At 42.4% G+C, this 24,036-nt stretch overlaps 1 protein-coding gene across 1 annotated transcript in view; it reads right to left on the bottom strand.

Annotated features, from left to right (window-relative positions):
- The window catches only part of znf827 (zinc finger protein 827), a 309,120-nt gene that overhangs the window by 130,876 nt on the left and 154,208 nt on the right, over positions 1 to 24,036 (bottom strand). Inside the window, 1 exon segment of the mRNA XM_084319389.1 lies at positions 18,729 to 20,009. Within this exon segment, the coding sequence (XP_084175515.1) occupies positions 18,729 to 20,009 (1,281 nt within the window).

The raw sequence follows: 24,036 nt of genomic DNA, 5'->3' as shown, positions 1-24,036 counted from the left end.
CATCATTTCACTCATGGCTTTAGTTTTGAGAAACCTTGGACTGTGCTGCATCCTCCCACCAGGCTCCAATCCAATGGGGCAAGTGTTTTAGCCTTCAAACACCATAATAGATGTCCTTTTACAAATTAGGAAGCTCACAGTATAATCAGTGTCTTCATATGTTCTACTGAGGAAATGGTTGCAACCGTACATCGTATCGAACATTATAATGAAGTTTCATAAGCATTGTGCTACAGCAGTGGTCACCAACCCGTCGATCTTGATCGACTGGTCGATCTTTGAGACTGTCCCTGTAGATCTTTCCATGAAAATAAAAAATTACATTTTTTTTTTTTTTTTAGATCGTACACTGAGAGTCCACATTACAGTTCTACTTTTGTTTTGATGTGAAAAGTGATGCTGCACTTAGCACTGACTGAGAAAGTACACATACAGTTCTACTTTTGTTTTGATGTGAAAATGATGCTGCACTTAGCACTGACTGCACTTAGCACTGACTGCACTTAGCACTGACTGAGAAAGTAAACATTACAGTTCTACTTTTGTTTTGATGTGAAAAGTGATGCTGCACTTAGCACTGACTGAGAAAGTACACATTACAGTTCTACTTTATAAAATGCTAATTGTAAATATGTTTGTCAATGTTAATAATATGAGAGTCCACATTACAGTTCTACTTTTGTTTTGATGTGAAAAGTGATGCTGCATAAGATGACTGCACTTAGCACTGACTGAGAAAGTACATAATAGTTCTACTTTGACGTTTTAATGTTGGACCAAAGCATTGCATGTAATTAGAATACAGGCAAATAAAAGTCATTTTTCTCTCAACGCTTCAATAGGTAGATCTTGCCTTCACCAAAAAAAAAAAAAGTGATCTTGGGCTTAAAAAGGTTGGTGACCACTGTGCTACAGTATCTACTAGGGGTGTAACGGTACACAGAAGCCACGGTTCGGTACGTACCTCGGTATTGGGGTCACGGTTCGGTACGAGTTCGGTACAACAGGAAAACAAATATTTATAATAATTATTATTAACCCTTTAATCGCCGTTGACGCTTTTCAGCGTCATTCCCCGCCATGCTTATTCTGCCGATGACGCTGTACAGCGTCATTGATATCAATATTTCAAAAATCTGTGATCGAAATCATATTTCTCCCCCGGAGACATTATATGTACTGGTGAACCCCTGTCAACTCTCTAACGGTTCAAGAGTGCCATCTGGTGGCCGATCGGCAGATCGCCCAGGGCATAAACAGGGAAGTGACGCTGGTGCTCATTTCAATTTGGTCCGATAACTCGCTATAGGTCCCGGGACTCGAGCTCGACACAATGGATATCGATCCGTTGCCAATAACTCGATAAACAACATGATTTGGACGTATATACTATTATACAACCTGGAAATGGATCGGGTATTTCTATATCCCATAATAGAAAAAATTCTGTTCCACGCTCATCTCCCAACGGCGCGAGGAAGCTACGGTGAGTTTCAGCGTTATTTTGTAATGTCTTCTATACTAACTGCTCCAATGATCATATCACCCACACTAGATGAATGATATAACGTTGCCCACGGAATTATAAACGACCCCCCGCCCATCCGGTCAACATCAGATGACTATCAGCTATCAGCTCTATCTTTAATCTTTCAAAATGTTCAGTTGCTATCGCTATTAGCTCTATCTTTAATTTTTCAAAATGTACAGTTGCTATTGCATGCACTCATCTGTGTTCCACTACACACATGAGTGCATGCTTACCAACTGTCCGTCTGCAACACTACTATCACCAACATCTAAGAAGGGAGATCCCCCCTTGAATGGCCCTTCTAAGGTTTCTCTCCTCCACACTGCCTGTGGAGCTTTTTTCCCTATTGTTAGGTTTTAGTGAGTTTTTCCTTACCTTCGCGTGGGGTATGTCTGGGAGTGCTTGCATTCTTTCATTTATTTGCATCCATCTAAAAATGTTTGCACCTTATGGTGTTCTTGTTCTGTTCTTGACTTATTGTTATGTTTTCTTCTTGACTTGTTTAAAGAAGATCTGTACGGCCCATGGGGACATTAACGTGTGTTGTCGGGCCCTATAAATAAATTTGATTTGGTTTGATTTGATTTACGTAGTAACTTCTAGAACCACGTCCAGTTGAAATTTTTTATCTCGCGCCGATTGCTATCAAACTGTATTTCATCATCAATATAATGCATTTGGAGCTATAAATCACGTTCTGGAGAAAGCTGCAGAAAACGATAAAACATACTTATACTTTAGACCGTATTTTAGTATGAATATGTGAATGAAAAAGTATAACGTTGCTACACCCTGAACAATAGATATAGGACTTTGAATGGGCCATGGTAATGTCAATTTAGCAATAACATTTAAAAAGTTATAGCCCTGCAAAGAAGGGGAACTTCTCCATGTTAAATAGGGCTGGCGAGGGATGGTAAATTATGAATTTAACCCCGGCGATCAAAGGGTTAATATTAGTTTTTTTTTTAATATATATATATATTTAAAATATTTAAATTATTATTATTAAATAGAATAATTTTCTATAGGCTTGCCGTGGTAGTCAGTGATACTGGTGTCATTCTGTGTTCAGGCATCCACTTGCCTACTGCCCCTTTAACAACGTATCCTTGCTAAGTTTCAGTTTCACTTCTGGAGAGAATTTAACTTCACGACAAGACTGAATACTAGAGAACAGATGACATATTACAACAATGGCAGAGGATTATTTGGATTTAAACACAGTGGAGCTCAGGTGATCTGTCCGGAAAAGTATGTTTCTTCTTTTTATTTGATTGTGCGGTTGTGCCTGTGAGTTGTGCCTGTGAGTCCGGCGGGGGAGAATGTTGATGTGTTTGTTGGCGCGGGTGTGTGTGTCGGCGACGCGTGTGTGTTTCTTTCCATTGGTTTCATTTGGTTAACGTTATTGGGCGAACAAGAAAACTGTAATGACCCTGCAGCGGTTCCAATGTAAATGTCCCTTTCTCAGTGCACTTTCGCCAGCTCTGAACTGAAGTCTGACTCGGTGTGCCCGGCCACACGCACTGTTCTCGCACGGACCTCGCGAGTGCCTGCATGTGGGACTCGTGTGTTTGCGCTGTGGGGCGTATACTTCATATGGCAGCACGTACCGCACCGAAAATTCGCGGGACGAATACACGTACCGTTACACCCCTAGTATCTACGTTGCACAGTGGAATGCTTAACTGGCGTATGAAACTCATAACCTTTGAAACGATGTATGGTTTGCAATCAGTGCTAAGGACTTTAGGAACAGGACATGCATCATGATGTTTGAAGGCTTGGCCCATTGGACTGTATTGGAGCCTGGTGATGAGAGGATGCAGCACAGTGCTATGTTTCTCAATACTGAAGCATGAGAGGATGCAGCAGTGCTGTTTCTCAATACTGAAGCATGAGAGGATGCAGCACAGTGCTATGTTTCTCAATACTGAAGCCTGGTGATGAGAGGATGCAGCACAGTGCTATGTTTCTCAATACTAAAGCCTGGTGATGAGAGGATGCAGCACAGTGCTATGTTTCTCAATACTAAAGCATGAAATCTAGGGCTGACCTTCAATTTTTTTTTTGGAATTCGAAGCTTCGGGGCCGAGATTCGGTTTTAATTCGAAGCTTCGAGATAATAATTTTTTTATTGTTATTATTATTATATATATATATATTTTTTTTTTAATGTTGTGGGACTTGTACAGCACTTTGTTCAACTTTGTCAGTGCTGTAAAGTTTAAACCTTTTTAAATCTTAGACAAACAAAACACTTTGCTTTCATGAAATATTGTAAGCCGTCATTTGAGGCTTTATAAAAGCAGCACAATGAACACAAATCTGTCAGTGCCGAGTCCGACCTCATCTTAAATAACAGACAGCATTGCTTGTTGTAATTAACAAAGAGAGGCAGAGTTGATTTTACAAAAAAATAAAAAATAAAAATTATAATCAAGTTTTATTTTCATATTTGAATCCCATGCCCATCGAACGAAGCTTCGAAGTATTTAAGACAGCCCTAATGAAATCTATGAAATGATGGCCTGTACTAATCAACATCATGCCAGACAATGTTTAAATTAGGGCTGACCTTCGAAGCTTTTTTTTGGCAATCGATTTAAATTTTAATTTGAAGCTTCGAGAGGGAAAAAAAAATATATATATATATATATATATATATATATATATATATATATATATATATATATATATATATATAATTTTTTTTATTTTTTTTTATTTTTTTTATCTTATGTTGTGGGACTTGTACAGCACTTTGGTAAACTTTGTTGTTTTTAAATGTGCTCGATAAATAAAGTGGATTGGATTAATGAATTAAGTAGCCCCTTTCGTGACTGTGACGCAGCCAACAAGGTTTCACTCGGCTGTGTGATTTAATTCAAGGTGGATCGCTGTTGTCGTTTGAACAACTTCAGATTTCATGGGAACTACCAATCCCCCAAATCAAGAATGTTTAAGATGAATGAATGAAGTAAGATTTTGATTATTTGAAATATGGCCTGTGTAGACTAAACTATGCACAGAGTTATGTCAGTCTACAAGGTCCGGATTCTACATGGTCCGGCAATGTAGACCTTGTAGACTCCACTACAGACCAATTATCAGTGAATGTTCATGCATTTTTAAGAAGGGCTACTTCCACAAAAAAACAAAGAACTCACCAAAACATCTCAGTAGCACCTTATCTAAATGTTCTATTTCATATATGGAGATTCATATTTATTTATGTATTGCATGCATTTCTACATTTTATTTCCTATTTTGTTTATTCATCCCAGTATCTTTCTTTCTTATGTGTGGAATTCTACAAGGCATGTAGGTGTATATGTGTTTGAGGATGATATCCTTCAAACAGGCAATAGTGATGATATAATTTGGGCAGTGCTGAGCTGGGTTACTTTCCTCCAGTGTATTTGTCCCCCGGCCCCACCCAATGGCCCCATGCGCACACACACACACACACACACACACACACACACACACACACAAATCGAAGTAAAAAAAATTTGAAAAAAAAATGTGATTTTATTTTACTTCGATTTTTTTTTATATGTTCGAAGCTTGTGCCATCGAACGAAGCTTCGAAGCTTCGAAATATTTAAGACAGCCCTAGTTTAAATCATGCCTGAGTTAAAAAAAAGTGTTCACGTCTTTTAAAAGAGTGAGTGCCTTAACACTTTCGATGCCGGCCGTGTTTTCCTTTTTACCCCCTAAATGCCGCCACCCACTACAATGTTAGCGTTAAAAACGCATAATCTATGTTTTAAATTATGGCTCTGTGTCTAATCTGCCCGTCGCTTATCAATGACTTGTTTGCAGTCAACATTGTCCAAACGGATTGTTTTTTAATTGGTTCATATCCTTTTTATAGCATTTAGAAAAGCTATCGTTCTCTCGGAAATTTCCGGAAAATAGAAAGATTCCCCCATAAACGGCATTTATTGGAATATTCTCGAATACACTAGACACGTTGTCATTTGTCGGCCTATTTATGAATCGTTTTCAAATAAACGCTAGATTATCGATAGTATATGTGTAATTATGCACGCTATAGAAGCGAGCTGAGAAATCGATTCTCTCATTTCCTCAACATCACACACACACACACACATACGGGACACGCTGAGATATAGGTCAAAACAGCTCCGATTACCCCAAGACTGGTAACATAGATTCCTTACCTTAGATCAGATGTTCTCCAAAAAGATTATTCCAATTCCTGATCGCCATTACAAATATCGATCACGTTTATTGATTGATTATTGGCTGCTGTAAATATATATTCCATATATATTTCCATCTCGCGATCACTTCCCTCTTGATCAGACGGCTCGCCAGCATACTGGAGCCAGTAGGCTCCCCCCACACACATCCACCACACATCCACCAGTGTAATCGAATTGCCTGCAGTTACACAGGGATAGACGATAGGGGGCGGTATTTTCCCATCTGAGCTTAGAGGGTCTGCTGTACCAACGGGAGACTCGGTTGATGAAATATTTATTCAGATCGCTAATAAAAAAATCAAACGACAATTCGCGTCGTCGGCACTCAACGGGGGGCATGATAAGACGACAATACACGTCGCTGGCACTCAAAGTGTTAAAGGTAGAAAATGTAATGCTGTCAAACAGCGACCTCTAGGCCAAAGAGCCCCGCTTGGTGTTGTGTTTCGTTAAAGTATTTTGTTTTGGTCTGCTGTGTGGGTTGGATTTCAGTGGGTATAGGGGAGGGGTTGCTATTGGTAACCACACCTCAGGCTCTGCCAATAGAGGGCTGGAGAAATTCACCCTATAATAAGTTACTAAACTCCAAACCACACATCAGACCAAAAGAAAAGATGTAAACACAGTGCAATGGCATTAGAGATTCTACCTTTGAGGGGAACATTTACCCTAAAACAGAATGTACATTGGACCTTATTCTCGAACATTCTCATAAGTTTCCTCATAAATAACCTTGTAAGAAGTTCGTAAGAGGAAACTTAGGATAGATCTCCTCCGGATACCTGAACGTGTGAAAATGTATCGTGGCCATGGTGCAAACGGATTCAACAGGTACTGTAGCGCGAAAGCAATTTGTGACTGATCAAAATTAGATTAGATTCACATTTATTGTCATTATACAGCACAAGACGTGTGGCATTGTGGATGGTCTGGGATGGCACCGAGACCTTAGGGACGCTTTGAGGTGCTATGGGGGTTGTGGTGGGTTCTTCATGCGGGTGGTCCCTGGGGTGTCGGTGAGTAGGGGGAGTTCAGTGGTGGGGACTGGCCGGAGTGGCCGGGGTCTGTCGGGACACGGTGTTCGGCTCTGGGGAGTCTGGGGGGGTTTGGTTGGGCCCGTGGGTGCCGGTGGCTGCTGGGTCCCGGGGGTTCACATGCTTGTGCGCACAGGGATGTTTCATGTTTGGTCATTGTATTCGGTGATGGGTCCGGGTGTATTCGGGCTGTTTGTGTCTTCCTTCGGTCATGACATGCTTTATCAGGAGGTGTGTCTTGGATGGGGATGTGGTGGGGATTGATGTGTGGGGTGTTTGGGGGACTGGCTGTTCCGGGGGGGTTCACATGCTTTCGAGCAACACTGTACTTATAGTACATATTTTATGCCTATTCTTATGTCAGCACTTTCTACATTGCACTACTTCTATTGTCTTTTTATACCTATTCTTATGTCTGCACTTTATGCCTTGCTTTTATTCTGTCAACTGTATATTCATTTTATGCCATTTGCTGTGAAGCACTTTGAGCTGCAATCCATGTATGAAAGGTGCTATATAAATAAAGTTATTATTATTATTATTATTATTATTATTATTATTATTACAACGAAAATACGTTTGGCATCTAACCAGAGTACAAATGTAACAGTAAAGTGCAATAGTAACATACAATGTACAGGTTAAACTGGGTATAACATATATAAATACTACAGAGTAATAGTGCTCATTAGAGTGCTCATTAGATGCATGTACAGAGTTGTAATATTAATATGTACAGTGATACAGGTATAAAGACCCTATAGTAGTAAGTAAGTCATTAGATTAGAACATGACATCTTATTTAGTAGTGTCAATACGGGTACAAGGTCACCCAGCGGCATGGGACGAGATAACAGGCGAGTTTAACGTGGTGTCAGGAGAGGAGCGCACAGCGGCTGAAGTGAAAAAAAAATGGGCTCATGTGAAATCAGAGTCCAAAGAAAAAAATCACAAAACACAGGAGATGTTGGATACTGGAGGAGGAACAGCGGGCTCAGGGTTTTCTGAGGTGTGTCAGCTGCTGCGTCGTGTCCAAGGTGGACAGTACCTGGACGTGTGGTGGCACAGTGTTGAGCGTCTGGTCCGGCGCCTCAGTGCTGGCTCCAGGGTATTGCACAGTTCTTGGTTGGTACTCATTGCTCTCCGCGAATCTTACAGCAGCAGTAGATATGCCATGTTGTGTGTGTGCGCGCCTGTGCTGCCCTGGAGCATACAGCTCTGTATGCAATGCATCCTCACCAAGCCGCCTGCATCAGGCTGCTGCGTCGTTGCTAATAAACTATAGATTTATAATATATATATATATATAGCCTACATGAAAGGAATGTAGATGTGTCCATTATATTCCAGTATAGCTATATCCATGCGATTGAGTTTAGTTCTTATTTATTTATTCACTGTCATTTGCAGTGTTTGTGTAGTGCTTTTATTTATTTTCGGACATCACGATGCCTCGTTGAGTCATGACTATAAATGTAGAATGTAATTGTTAATGATACAAATATTGTCGTATTTATTATTATTATAATTATTTAAATCCGAGGATGTCTGTAGAATCGACATGAACACAATCACCAATGATTTCTCCAAAATGAAGCCCTTAACACATTCCGTGTTTCGAATCCACCGGTTGAGGACCACCCACGGATATGTCCGTGGCAAGGTTGTTTTGGCTTTTATTCCATTTTAATAACCTATTCAAGGTCGCCGAGCGGCACTGCAGATGTACCCTACTCTTTGAATTCGAAAAAGTGCATTACCGGCCAGATCCTCTTAGGGGCGCTGTATCGACGATAATGCAGTGTTCCCTGTGGCAGAAGTTGTCTTTTTTTTTCTGGATTTCCAACGTCGTTTTCTACTCACCTGAAGCGATCCCTATACCCTGTTGCACGGAATACCTTTTGGATCGCGGATTTCAGTGTGCAGTAAGGGAATATATCATCAGCCAATGGACATATCGATCTACTAGATGGCGATCGATAACTGGGAAATGGTCTGGGGGATCCAACCGGCTCATGTAAGATCTTTTTCACGTAAATTACATGCTGATCAGGGCTTGTTATGATACTCAACCAGCCGATCAGCGTATGTGGCTACTGAGACGAACACGGTTATTGGTAATCAATAATCAGAAACGACGTCCCCCCCCCCCCCCCCTTTCATGCATTCATGCTTGAGGATCGTACCGATCATATGCAGTTTGAGTTTTAACTGTAGCTTTTGTATAACCGAAATGCCATTGGATATAACGTTAGTAGCTATTAGCCCTTTATCCAGCCTTCCAGGAAATATACTAGACCAAATCCCGTATAACGCTTATATTCAAGACGCTATAAAATGAGAACGTATTGATGACATTTTTTTTTCTTTAAGCCATTTTGAAGGGACGGTTTATGGTCTCAATTGACAATGAGAATGGACAGATAGCAATACTATAAAGTATATATTTAGCTCTACAAACAGCCCCACGGACTGTGCAAGTCTGTTTACATATGCTGGCCGTCTACAGTGATTTTAGACGCATCCAAATGACCATCAATGTGTTAAGAACACAGGCTCACACCAGTCTGTCCCATTTACGAAAAGAGGGCAGCGTTTGAGATTAACAACACAATTCATTTGTGTTCCACAAAGGTTTTAAAAGATACGGTCAACACCCCTCCCGCAGAGGTATTAAACATAACTTCAACTAACAACACTCTGTTTTGACCTGTTCTGGTCCCTTGTTGTCACTTATACCGTTAATCTCCCGCATTTCAGGGCGATTCTTAACATTCCTTTTCACATTCCTATGGAAGGAGCAATATGCGCCAGTAGAATATGTGGGACATTTGCAGGTAAATAATGGTCTAAGGACAAGTTGTAAAAAGTAGGAATCACCAAGACCCAATCACATTTATGACACCAGACAGCCAGAAACTGAGACTTGAAAATGAGACTGCCTATCTTGTTTTTTTCTAAATCAAATATGAACTATGAAACAAAACCACAGTTGGGTTATAAATCTGTGCCAAGGTAGAGAAGTGACTCTACTGGCTGTACCGGTAGAAGGCTACTTTTAGGCTCTTTGAAAGTAAAAATACTTTTTCACATTTACAAATGTAACACACACAGCTAGCGGACTGTGCACCGCCATTAAAAGATAATACACTAGTTTGTGGAAAAAGACATGTCAAGAAGTTGGCCCATTATTGGCTACTAAAAGATTATACATGGTGAAATGTTGGGCATCGAGCGTGATGCGGGAGCTCCCGTTCCCAATGCAAACAATGACAAATAGTTAGTTAGAAAGAAAGATGCTTCGTCCATCATCTGGACGTGTTTTGGGTTTAAAAGTCTGACATTGAACAGAAAACTATTATCTGCAAGTAATGTTGAGTGAGAGTTGTTGCAGGATACACGCAGACACAAGCAGTCCCTCCACAGGTGGTGCTAAATGAAAAACCACAACACAGACAAAATTACATTGTGTAATTTTCCAGTGTCTGTATAACAAAAACAGCAAGCGGTGGAAGGACATTACAAATTCTATGTTCAATGACCTAAACTAAGGTTAGCTGCAAATGTCCCAAAACAGTTCTAATCCTGGATCTGCTCATGGCAGAGCGCAGTTGGCAAAGTTAGTTTCATAATAAGCTCAAACATACCCTTTCTCTCTCTTTTGATTTTAAGTAGCCAAATTAAGTAGCCAAATGTTACTCTATAAAAACGAACTGGATAGTTGGTGATAATAAATATTTCACGTCATTAGCTGAAATATTATAAAATCATTAAGTCTGCTATAAGCCATTCTTCCACTCTCTTGTGTGTGTGTGTGTGCGCGTGCATGCAGAATAAATTGTTACCATCCCAGAGTACTGCTCCTAAAGCATTTATTATTATTATTATTATTATTATTATTATTATTATTATTATTATTATTATTATTATTATTATTATTATTATTATTATTATTATTATTATTATTATTATTATTATTATTATTATTATTATTATAATAAAAAGGTCATACCGCCCCCTCTAACTTAGAAATTGGCATTCTGCTATGATATAAACATAGATGCGACAATGTAGCCCAATATACTTTCACGAAGCGGCCTAGGAAGCATGTGTGTGTCTGAGAGGGGGTAATTAATTATAATTAATAATTGTGAATACGATATCAAGCTAAATAATAAAGACATTTGTAATATTTGTGCATCGCTTGTGAACACCGTCAAGCCTAATAGTGATCACTGTCAAGAGGCACACCTGCTGGGAGCCACCAAAATAATGGCAGGAAAAAAGAAAAAAGAAAATGTCAAGGATGCTTTAGTATCTCGATTATTGTTGTTGGCTTCATATCCGGCATCCATTACCGTTTAATTGGTCTTATTAGAAAGAGGCATGATTGCATTACATATTCTACAAGGGCCTGTCAGCATGGCTTCATAAGTATTCCAGAGCCGTTTCTTGAAAAACATCTGGTAATCAGTGTTTGGTGAAATTACCGTGCTCAGCCATTCATTGACCTGGGGTGTAAAACCTTGAGACTGCCTATTTGCAACAATAAACCGCCATCTGCGGCCCAACCTCTCCAAGCACAAGGGATATCACCACGCAGAAACCACTCCTGCTTCCTCCAAGAAATAAAGATAGAGGTGTGTGTGTGTGTGTGTGTCTGTGTCTCTCTGCAAAAGGTGGATGGGTCGGCGTAGTGCCTAGATATGCGTCTTCTAGGTATGTGTCCTCTAGGTATGTGTACTCTAGGTATGTGTCTTCTAGATATGTGTCTACTAGATATGTGTCTTCTAGGTATGTGTCCTCTAGGTATGTGTCCTCTAGGTATGTGTCTTCTAGGTATGTGTCTTCTAGGTATGTGTCTTCTAGGTATGTGTCCTCTAGGTATGTGTCCTCTAGATATGCAGCCTTCGACACAGTCAACCACCAGATCCTCCTCGCGGCCCTCGCATGAATGGGAGTGGCTGGCTCTGCGCTGACATGGCTGACATCATACCTCAATGACCGCTCCTACCAAGTGTCATGGATAGGGACCCTGTCGGCCACCCGCCCCCCTGCGGACGGGAGTCCCCCAGGGCTCGGTCCTAGGACCCCTTCTCTTCTCCCTCTACACTAAATCACTGGGTAACATTATCACGTCTCATGGCTTCTCCTACCATTGTTATGCCGACGATACTCAACTCTTCCTCTCCTTCCCTCCCTCAGATATCCACGTCTCTGAACGGATCTCCGCCTGTCTGTCCGACATCTCCGCCTGGATGACGACCAACCACCTCAAACTGAACCTAAGCAAAACAGAATTGCTCCACCTGCCGGCCAAATCCTCCCCCCTGACCGACCTTTCCATCACAGTCGAGAATGCAGCTGTGACCGCGTCGCCGACCGCCAAGAACCTTGGTGTTGTCCTCGACGACCAGTTGAACTTCTCTGCTCACATCGCAGCGACAACCAGAACCTGCCGATTCCTCCTGAGCAACGTCAGAAGGATCCGCCCCTTCCTGACAAAAGAAGCCACCCAACTCCTCGTCCAATCAACAGTCATCTCCCGCCTCGACTACTGCAACGCACTGCTCGCTGGCCTCCCGGCCACTGCCACTAAGCCTCTTCAACTCATTCAGAACGCAGCGGCCCGCCTGATCTCAAACCTACCGATGTCGGCCCATGTCACCCCACTTCTTAGGGACCTGCACTGGCTCCCCATTGCTGCACGAATCCGCTTCAAGGCCCTCGACCTAGCATACCGTGCGGCAAAGGGAACCGCTCCCGCCTACCTCCGGTCAATGGTCTCTAACTACACACCCTCAAGACCCCTACGCTCTGCATCTTCTGGCCGCCTCAGACCTACTCCTATCCAAGCTCCGGGAGGGTCATCAAAGAGAAGTCGCCTATTCTCAGTCCTTGCCCCACAATGGTGGAATGAACTACCCACCCCAGTTAGGACAGCCGAAACACGTCCAATCTCTCGCCGTCGACTAAAGACGCACTTCTTCAACCATTATCTCAATTAAAAAAAAGAAAAAAAATATCTAACCCTAACTAACCGTACTGTCATGCACTTGTCCTAATAAACTAACCTACACTGTAGCACTCAACACTTTGATGAACATTGTTGCTCAGCTGATAGAGTTGTGCCCTTCCTGATGGCTTGTCGTACAGAACTTGTAAATCGCTTTGGATAAAAGCGTCAGCTAAATGACTAAATATAAATGTAAATGTAAATGTATGTGTCTTCTAGATATGTGTCTTCTAGGTATGTGTCCTCTAGGTATGTGTCCTCTAGGTATGTGTCTTCTAGGTATGTGTCCTCTAGGTATGTGTCTTCTAGGTATGTGTCCTCTAGGTATGTCTTCTAGGTATGTGTCCTCTAGGTAAGTGTCTTCTAGATATGTGTCTTCTAGATATGTGTCTTCTAGATATGTGTCTTATAGATATGCGTCTTCTAGGTATGCGTCTTCTAGGTATGCGTCTTCTAGATATGCGGTATGTGTATTCTAGGTATGTGTCTTCTAGGTATGAGTCTTCTAGATATGCATCTTCTAGGTATGTGTCCTCTAGGTATGCGTCTTCTAGGTATGTGTCTTCTAGATATGTGTCTTCTAGGTATGTGTCTTCTAGGTAAGTGTCTTCTAGATATGTGTCTTCTAGATATGTGTCTTCTAGATATGTGTCTTATAGATATGCGTCTTCTAGGTATGCGTCTTCTAGGTATGCGTCTTCTAGATATGCGGTATGTGTATTCTAGGTATGTGTCTTCTAGGTATGAGTCTTCTAGATATGCATCTTCTAGGTATGTGTCCTCTAGGTATGCGTCTTCTAGGTATGTGTCTTCTAGATATGTGTCTTCTAGGTATGTGTCTTCTAGGTATGTGTCCTCTAGGTATTTGTCTTCTAGGTATGAGTCTTCTAGATATGCGTCTTCTAGGTATATGTCTTCTAGGTATGTGTCCTCTAGGTATTTGTCTTCTAGGTATGAGTCTTCTAGGTATGTGTCTTCTAGGTATGTGTCTTCTAGGTATGTGTCTTCTAGGTATGCGTCTTCTAGGTATGAGTCTTCTAGATATGTGTCCTCTAGGTATGTGTCTTCTAGGTATGTGTCTTCTAGGTATGTGTCCTCTAGGTATTTGTCTTCTAAGTACAGGTATGTGTCCTCTAGATATGTGTCTTCTAGGTATGTGTCCTCTAGGTATTTGTCTTCTAAGTACAGGTATGTGTCCTCTAGGTATGTATCTTCTAGGTATGTGTCCCATATGTATGCATACTGCGCTACCTACCGGCGTAATACAGTTTTATTGCAGGACCGGCGGGAGGGACGGGGACGGCAATAAAACAAGACATGACAGTCAATAATCAAGGTCACATTTTTCAGTCTGGCGACCAAACAACTACCTGCATTTTTACAGCATTGCTCGACCTTGACGGTTTGCGGGTTGAGAGCAGAACTCTTTAGCATGCAGATCACAGAATATTACATCGACTGCCCCTCATCTGTCTGTAGTCAATGTGATCCAGCCTTTTTAGATTTGGCGGGGTTACGACACAATCCCTCAAAAGTCCCCATCCATCTCCCTGAAAACGCTCTGTTCTCCCCCTAAAGGCTGTTCATTCTAAGACTTGCTCATGTGTGTGTGTGGTGTGTGCATGTGTGTACAAGTGTGTATATGAAAGAGGGGGATCTGTGTGTGTATCATCGCTTGTATGATGTATCAATGGAGTATGCATGCTATGCTGCATGGCTGTTTGTGAGTAATTGTGTATGTGTCAGCGCGTGTGTCTCCAGCCAGTGCTGCCCAACATTGGTACAGGTAGTCTGGATAGAAGGGGTTGAAGCCAGTATGAGGCTGCTGAGATGGATATGGCCCCAGTGCCCCCCGCTGAGCCAAGCACACACTGACGGCCCCCCTTTTGGCAACATGCAAAACGCAAATCTCTCTCCCTCTCTCAATTAGATACGCTTTGTAAAATAAGCGGAGTATCCCTTTAATAACAAGAGTTTTAATCTCTCTTTTTTTATTATTATTTTTTAGCATTTTTACAGCTTTATTGGTCACGCAGGACCGACAGAGGAGAGGGCGAACGGGAGGAGAGGTGGGGAGGACATGCGACAAATAACGACGGGAGCTGGGATCGAACCCGGGTCGGCCGCGTAGGTGCGCAAGGCATTATGGTATGCGCCACGAGGGCGCCCCGAGTTTTAATCTCTTTAATAACACTGCACATGTAAATGTCTCACAGACTATTGGATTTGTACTAAAAATGTCTAAACATTTTAAATGTTTGTATCTGCATTCAATGCTTTTGCAATGTAAAAAAGAAGTGCTCTAGTTGGCAAAACATTTCCCTACAGTTTAAACAAAGATGTCTTGAAACCTCAGGCAGATCTGTGGCTTTATTTTTCAGAAGAAAGGGCAAGGTAAATGGTCAAAAGACAGATTTTTTTTCTTTTTTGTAGCGCTGTTGAAATGGTCTTGAACTGTTCAAGTAGTGTGATTCTGTGTTCAGCTGAAGGGAAGCTTAACAATATTTCACTGTTCTCTAACCCTGTTGCAAAAAGAATACAAAGTAGATATTTTATCAAATTCATGACAAAATACCGAAAAGGAGCAGACTCTTTGCCCTGGCTGCCTCTCAAGCCTCAAAAGCTAACTTTTGTACATTATAACCCAATATGGAAGCGAGACTTCCAACAATAATGGCAACAACGGCACTGTGCACCTTTTGGATTCATAGCACGACCTTGTAAGATTTCAAGTCAGTTCATTTAATTGTGAGCCATCACACGAGGCTGGGGAATCATTTTATATTATTAACGGTACGCAGAACCACCTTTTTACAAAATCCTAGGGAGAATTATGGGTAACGATTTGCATTAACTGGATGCTCATAAGGTATTCACTGCTCATGTATTAATGTATTAGATTGTCATAACACATCCATAACTCCGTAGTATAGTCTAGGAAAGTGGTTCTCAGCCTTTTTCACGCAAGGCATGATAACCTGTCTGTCTGTCATCATCATGGCTCCTTCTGTACACAGTACACTCCAGTTTGTTACACCTGTGCATGTTAAGTGCTGCATTCACTCCGTGTGTGTGTTAAGGCTGAGCCCGAACGTTCGAACGTTCGTTCGTTACGCTGACATTCGGACATTAATTAATGGGTTCGAACGTTCGGTGAAAAAAAAATAAAGGAGGCGCACGGGGTTGAAGCGATGTGAAGAGGCGGCGCTCGGCTCAACCAGTATGGTCTGCCGGGCTGTAGCTGGATACTATTGTCTCAACCAGAGCTCTCAACCAATGCAATAGAACAATTTTGATTGACAGGCGATTCTGCCAATTACGTCACACCGCTTGCACCCGCCTCTGCTGTTACCACCAATCGGCAAGCGTTTATTAGTTTTTTACTTCCGGCAATGCCGCCATTGATCTGCTTGCGAGAAGCACAACAGACTTACCGTAGCTAATACGTTAGCTCCCCGCCGAGAACGTAGATGAGGATGACCAAACGAGTCATAATGATTTTACTGCAACGAATGTTATAATAAAACAAAGCCTTTCTATACATGTGTCTGATTGAAAACTTTATTAACAGACTGCAGAATGGGTACAACTAAGGGCTCTTATGAGCGGCACGGTGGTGTAGTGGTTAACACTGTCACCTCACAGCAAGAAGGTCCAGGGTTCGATTCCCGCTTGGGGACCAGGTTTCCATGATGCCAGGTACCCAGGTGGGGTATCTCCCAGGCCTTTCTGTGTGGAGTTTGCATGTTCTCCCTGTGCTCGCAAGGGTTTCCCCCCCGATAAGATAAACCCAATGGAAAAACATGCACAACAACAGATCGCTAACGCTGTGGTGTCCTTGACGAAGACGGACAGGAGCACAGGAACCCCGGGGCGCGGCTCACGTTGACGCCCTATCTGCTTCCGGCTGCCCATGGGGGGAAGGACGACGGGATGGGTCAAGCGCAGAGACTCAATCGCATCGGCGACTGAGGAAAGACAATGCATGTGTGTGTGTGTGTATCCCGGTGTGTGTGTGCCGCTCCAATTGCATGTCCAGTTCGTTGCATGCCGAATAACGACCCCCCTAAAGAGGTCCTGCGTTATTATTGAGCAACGGAAGCCCAAGGGGACGGCTGGGGCGCATGGCTCCCACTTAGGACCGATGCCCAGGACGGGCGCGCATCCGTGGGGTAAGACGGCCGGTGAGAGCGCGGCGCGGAGCCAATGGCAGTGACATGATGGGAATAGCCAGACTCTGAGGACAAGTGCTTGCTACTTGCTATGTTTGGGTAAATAATATGCTGATGTTATTGAACGTGTAACACTAACTATATAACGTTAATGCCACAAAACGAATGCCTTTGTTTATCTAGCCCCTTACGTGACTGCGGTGTGCAAGGGCTATTGTTTATCATAAGTAGTAACTTTGATGCAGTAGCTTGTTTATTTTCTTCTGAGTGCTTTGTTTAATTACATGTTTACATGAACAGCCACCACTGTAAACAACATGTTTTTCACCAATAGACTATGCAATGCCGCCCTCCGTAGGATCTATAATAATACAATAAAAATATATATATATATTATTAAAAAAATAAAAAAATAAATTAAAATTAAGATTTTAATTAAAAAATTTGTGTGTGTGTCCTTCTGTCTGTCCATCTATCTGTGTATCCGTATCAGGCATAACTCCTACAGTTCTGGTGAAACTAAGCACATAGGCTGACTGTTCCATGGCAGGAATGAAATATAGCCAATCATAATAACAATAACAATGTATGAAATAACAATGTTCATAGTAGGTAGCTGATGTTACTCAGATGGGTAGGCTTTGCTTTGCATTTCCAATTAACCTCTTACAATTGCCACTGTAGTATACAAATATTTACAATTTACAATTTCCTTTTTCCCATGCATAGCAAACATATTAGAGTAAAAAGGCTATTATAGTAGTAATAATATTTATTATATTTATATAATATTAACAGCCTGCTTTGTGTCATTTATTTAGTTATAAGTAACATAATAATAATCAGTGTTTCCCATTAATTACCTAGACTGTGGCGGGCCGCTAAGTCTATTGGTCCCGCCACAGTTTTATAATGAACCAAAAAAAGATTTATTAATAAATAATATATTTTATTATTATTTTTAAATACCGGTATAAAGTTTGCCAATAGGGATGTATCAGTAGTATTGGCAGTGGTAGTAGTCGTAATAGTAATCCAGTATATTTTTTTATTTTCTAAAAAATAAACCAGTTCAACACAGGTAACCACTTTTGCTTCATTTCTTTGATGGCTCAAATGTATGCTCTAGTAGTCGATTTTGTGTTTTGAGCACAAAGTTCATCATAGATCTAGCCTCTTTATTTTGCTCTCAAAGTGCACCAGATTGATGCATTTAACTTTATAAAAAAATCCCCCGAACCCCCCTAGAGGGGCCGAGGTTCACCCACCACACCACAGTCTCACAAAATCCTGTGGGAAACACTGAATAATTACTTATGTCTTGGATGTTTTGTGACTGAAGCATTATGTAATGTTTTCAAATCATTTCCCTTTATTTCAAGGCCCCCTGGCAGCTCCCTCAGGCCCGCTTTTGGGCCCCAGTCCCATGGGCCCCTGTTGAGAACCACTGGCCTAGGGTATAAGCAGGCATACAGAGGATACCCACTTATCATCATAACTATCATTCAAATACATAATAAGAGTAATACATATGAATACATTAATAGAAGATTAATTAATGCATTTTTAACATCCAGTTACTGTAAAGTAACTACAGTAACACTGATATCTAAAAAAATAGCCAGTGCTCCACCTATGTGGCTGGATGGATGGTTTACATTTACATTTAGTCATTTAGCGGACGCTTTTATCCAATGCGACTTACAAGTTGAATGGTTGGGTGTTGGATGGTTAGGTTACCTGCTTGGCTGCTGGGTTTGCCCCTCATCTTAGGGGTGGAGGGAAGCAGCAGCTCTAGGCCGTGGGGGGGTGTGGAGGGTGTGGAGGGTGTGGAGGAGGCCTTCTGGTTCCTGTCCAGCAGGGGCTTGACATCCTCCTGGAGGACGCCAGCACTGGCCAGGGGAGAACCGTCCTTCTTCTCTGCTAGCAGGTTCCCTGCCGCCCTGGCCGCCACCTCTTTGAGCAAGGCAGCCGAGGAGGTCATGGAGACCAGCGAGAGGAAGGAGCTAGCTGAGGGTTGGTGGTCGGTGGCAGTGCCCCCTGTTGACGAGGCTTGGCTCCTCTCGCTGACTTTCTTGGAGAGCGCTGCGAGGGTGGAGCTGGCCGACTGCGGGCTGAACGGGGAAGTGAAGGCATCAAAGCGGACTGCGTCCTCCCCTCGACCACCCCCCAAGGTGGGCACTGTGGAGGAGGCAGAAGTGGAGGAGGAAGAGGAGGAAGAGGAGGAGGAGGAGGAAGAGGCCACTGCATTCTTGTCTTGGAGTACAGCGTTGGCTGCTGCTTTCAGCTTCTGGATAGCAGAGTCTGGGGACAAACTAGAGCCACTAGGAGCTGAACAGCCAGCTGGTGGCCACTTGTCTGCCACGCCCACCCAGACGAAGCCACTGCCGTTGCTAGGGGTGACGGAGGAGAAAGGGTCCAGGAGCTCTTGCTTGATGGTGGTGGCCGAGGGAACCAAGGATGCCGGCGAGGCTGAGCTGCTGTTGTTGTTGTTATTGGCCAATTTCCGGGCAAGAGCACTTAGCTGCTGAGCATGATGGGAGGAGGGGGAGAGGGTGAGGGGTGTGGCTAGGCCTATGGGAGGGGAATCTCCTCCTCCTCTGGCTGAACGGCCCAGGAGGTCACCAGCCTCCAGCTTCATGGAACCGGCCTCTAGGAGGCGCCGCAGGTTGCTGCTGAGAGGCTTAGCCAGGGCCTGAGAGGCTGCCTCGCCATATAGGGATGACACCACCGAGGAGAGAGTGTCTTGGGCTGAGAACACACACCCGTCCAGTCCCAGGAGCTCCAGGGAGGCACGGTGGACGGGCGTGGGGCAGCCCAGTGAGCTCTCGCCCCCAGAGGTGTCGTGATCCCCCGACCCAGCGGTGGCGCCTGGCCGTTCGTCAGGGGAGGAGCCCCGCGGCAGGAGGAGCTCATCCTGCGCATCTCCGTAGGATGAGGACTCTGAGCCAGAGGCGTTCCCAAACCAGCTGTCCTCCTCCACGCTGCCATCAGGCCGTCCCTCCTCGACACTGTCCACATCTGAGAGAAAGGGGAGGAGACACAATTCACTGTGAGGGAACACGCAAGAAAGGAAACATGGATTTTGTTGCCATACAAATACAGACATTGGACCTCATGATCGAAAGTGTACGTAACTATCTTCGTAAAAATTCGTACAAACAAATTTACGAAAATCCTTCTCCGGATGCCTGAACGCATGAAACGGTGTTAGGAAATTATCTCAGCTACGCTCCACTGAATGAAGAACGTCACTCATTCTTAAACTGTTAGCACGTTCTCGTCGTACACCTGCATTTTCATACAGACACGCCCCGCCGGCTCCTTATAAGGTAGAGAGAGGCTAAGAATTGCATCTGGGTCGTGCTGACCCGCAAGGCTTGTGTGCACAGGACCGAGTCCACAGACAACGCAAAAGCAATTTGTGACTGATAAAAATGTGATTAGATTAGATTCAAATGTATTGTCATTATACAGCACAAGTACTCCGTCTTGGGGTTGGTGAATGTGGTCATGAACCAGGGTGATCCGCGATCTCCTAATAAAACAAGTAATTAGAATAATAGAAGCCTACTGTTACTGGAACGAGTCATTACGCACATATACAGTGTGTGTGACGTGTGTGTGTGTGTGTGTGTGTGTGTGTGTGTGTGTGTGTGTGTGTGTGTGTGTGTGCGTGCGCTGAGCGCAGGTGTCCAGAATCTCTGTATTTATCCTCACCAAGCCCCCTGCATCAGGACCAACAAGACCAAACATCCGACGAGCGTCATTTGACAAGCCATTCGAACAAGTGACCATGGCCGGTTTGGCCGGGTCCTGAAAAGACCAGTCACCTCTGATGGCAAAAAGTATTGACCAACATTATAGCCAATGAAATTCTGAAGCCAAGGGTATCCCACACGAGGGCTGATTGCAACGAGAAAGACGAAGAAGAAGCCGGACAAGTTATTTGTTTTGATTAGCGTGTCGGAATCAATGGCAGTGGACGCCATTTTGGATAATCATGCCGAATTATTGCCGGTACACACATTACAAAAACCGTTGTAAAACACACATTTCCCGTGGGATTGTTATCAACTTTGGACCTGTACTAGATAAGAATTCAGGCTTCCTGCCTCTCAGCTGGAACTCAAAAACAGGCATCTGGCAGCAAGTAAACAGAAATGTGAATAAACAAAACTTTTACTTAAGTGTGTTCAAACCTCTGTAACTCTATTTCATTAGCACTCAGAGTGATTCTAAGAAAGTTCAGAATGTTTCCTTTCAAAAGAGACCAGATTCATGCATGTGCTATAAAGTATAATAAATCACAAATACTTTGGGTATGCAATCGTCAGGCGTGTTATGCAAAACTAGCCCAATTTTTTTGCCTGATACATATGAGGTTAATAAGCTATAGATGAATATGGACTTTGTTAAACTTATCCTTTGTGTCTGTTGTCATTTGTGTTCAAGTTTGTTTTTATTTGTCACCTATAAGGTACATGTACATTACAGTGAAATGCTTGGTTCTGTATGAGCCCCTGAGAATGTGCTTCATACAGTAAAAAAGTAAGTAAAAGAGGAATAACACTATACAATATACAATACAATATACAAACTAAAGTAAAACCTAAGTACAATCTAAGTACAATGAAGTAAAAATGCAGACAATGAGGTACAAAAACTTATTTTAAGGCAAGGTGCAAATGCAAATGTGGTATGAATGTAGTGCAAATCTCTTTAATAAATAGATAAATAGATGGGTTAAACTCTGAACAGTAAGATGCGCAGTGGAATGATTCTTCACTGGCTCTTACGATGTGCGCACAAAGCAATATAAGAAATAAATAAAAAAACCAACAATAAATAATAACAAGACAACAAGACAGTATGGAATAGGGATGGGCGTGAGTAATCAATTACTCGTAGCTATGTGACAAATTATACAAATTATAACTGTTTGTTGGTTTCCTTAAACATATACGTGAATGAACAAAATTAACACTTTAGTTGCCAAAGGACGAGTTTAGGCGTCCTTCCCCGCCATGCTCAAGTTGCCGAAGACGCCGTAACTCGTCTTTGATATCAATATTTAAAAAATCTGTGATCGGAATCATATTTCCTTTCCGGGGGCCCTGAGACACAAGTGTGATCTCCTCTCAATCCTCTAGCGGTTCAAGACCGCCATCTGGTGGCCGATCGGCAGATCAAAAAAACGGATGTTACCTTTAACCCGGCAGGACTCACTCCATATGTGGTCCGGGCACTCGCTAATGTTAGAGAGACTCAGTCTTCACACAGTGAACATCGATCGCTGCAAATAACTCGAAAAAACAACATGATTTGGACGTATATATTATTATACAACCTGGAAATGGACCGGATATTTCTACATCCCATAATAGGAAAATGTCTGTTCCACGCTCATCGCCCAACGGCGCGAGGAAGATACGGTAAGATTCAGCGTTATTTTTCAATGTGTACGATACTAACTGCTATGATGAACATTTGACCCACATTAGATGAATGGTATAACGCTGCCCACGTAATTATAAACGCCCCCTCTGCCATCCGGTCAACATCAGATGACGTGTAGTAACTTCCAGAAGTACGTGCCGTTGAAATTTATTATCTGGCACAGATCGCTATAAAAACTGTATTTCATCATCAATATAATGCATTTGGAGCTATAAATCACGTTCTGGAGAAAGCTGCAGAAAGAGATGAAAAGATACTTATACATTAGACCATATTTTAGTGTGAATATGTGAATGAAAAAGTTTAACGTTGCTTCACCCTGAACAATACATATAGGACTTTGAATGGGCCCTAATAATGGCAATCTAGCAATAGGATTTAAAAAGTTATAGCCCTGCAAAGAAGGGGAACTTCTCCATAGACAAATAGAGCTGGCAACCCATGGTATATAATGAATTTAACCTCCGGCACCCAAAGTGTTAAGTAAAAAAATAATAATAATAATCAAAAATATATTATTATTATTATAAAAAAAAAATCTTTACCAGTAATACAAGATCACTCGAGTATAGCATGTGATCAATCGATTTGGATTTTTCTTTAAAATGCCCATCCCTAATATGGAATATTAATAGTCTATTCCACTATAGCTAGGGTAAAGCCAATTTGTAAACCAATCAGATTAACTGACCTTGAGTTATTGAAGCACACATGCGACATGTGCCAGCTAAGCTGTGAAGAAGTTGCATAAAAACTTGGGTTCTGGGGGGATCCTCAAGAGAACCCTTTTTCTACATATTTCAACTCCTGTTTTTGGTATGTACTCATTTGTAATAAAAAATGAAGAGATTGATGTTTTTAATAAGACATATGTTAGAATATTACTTGAAGTATTAATATTGTTTCTTTTTTAATCAAAATATGAGTTTTAGCATGCTATCTAACTGACCACATGGTGCTAGCATACAGTAGCTGCATAGTATGGTTCATTGCAATGCCATCAATTTCACATTATTTCTCTTCAACCAATCCACTGACTCCCTTTTAATGTTTCAACTGACAACTTATTTACTGCCTTTCGCAAATCCCCAACTCTCCCAATAATGATAAAGTTGATCATGCTATGAACCGTCTGCATCCTACTTCCACTGAACAAACCCTAGCTTTCCCCAACTATCCACTGACTTATAGACCATAACACTAGGTCTGGCCTCAAGGTAGTGCTAAGTTAACTATTACTTGTGGAACAAGTTTGTCAGAGCCATACAAACCAAACTAGGGCTAATTTGTACACCTCATTATCCAAAGTGAGCACTCTCAATTATCAGCCAAGAAACGATCGAATGGCCCTTTAGGGATGTCCAAAAGACTTTAGTGCTCACAGCGAGGGGTAACGATAATGATTTTAACACTTTGGGTGCCGGGAAACGCTTTACAGCGTCATTCCCGGCCATGCTCAAGTTGCCGAAGGACGCTTTACAGCGTCTTTAATATCAATATTTCAAAAATCTGTGATCGGATTCATATTTCCCCTCCGCTGGCCTGAGATCCACCAGGAGGACCCACTGAGCTCTCTGGCGGTTCAGGA

Source organism: Notolepis coatsorum (genome assembly GCF_963971535.1).
Source record: "Notolepis coatsorum genome assembly, chromosome: 7".
NCBI lineage: Eukaryota > Metazoa > Chordata > Actinopteri > Aulopiformes > Paralepididae > Notolepis > Notolepis coatsorum.
The sequence above is the reverse complement of the archived record's forward strand: the minus strand, read 5'-3'. Positions and strand labels throughout refer to the sequence as shown.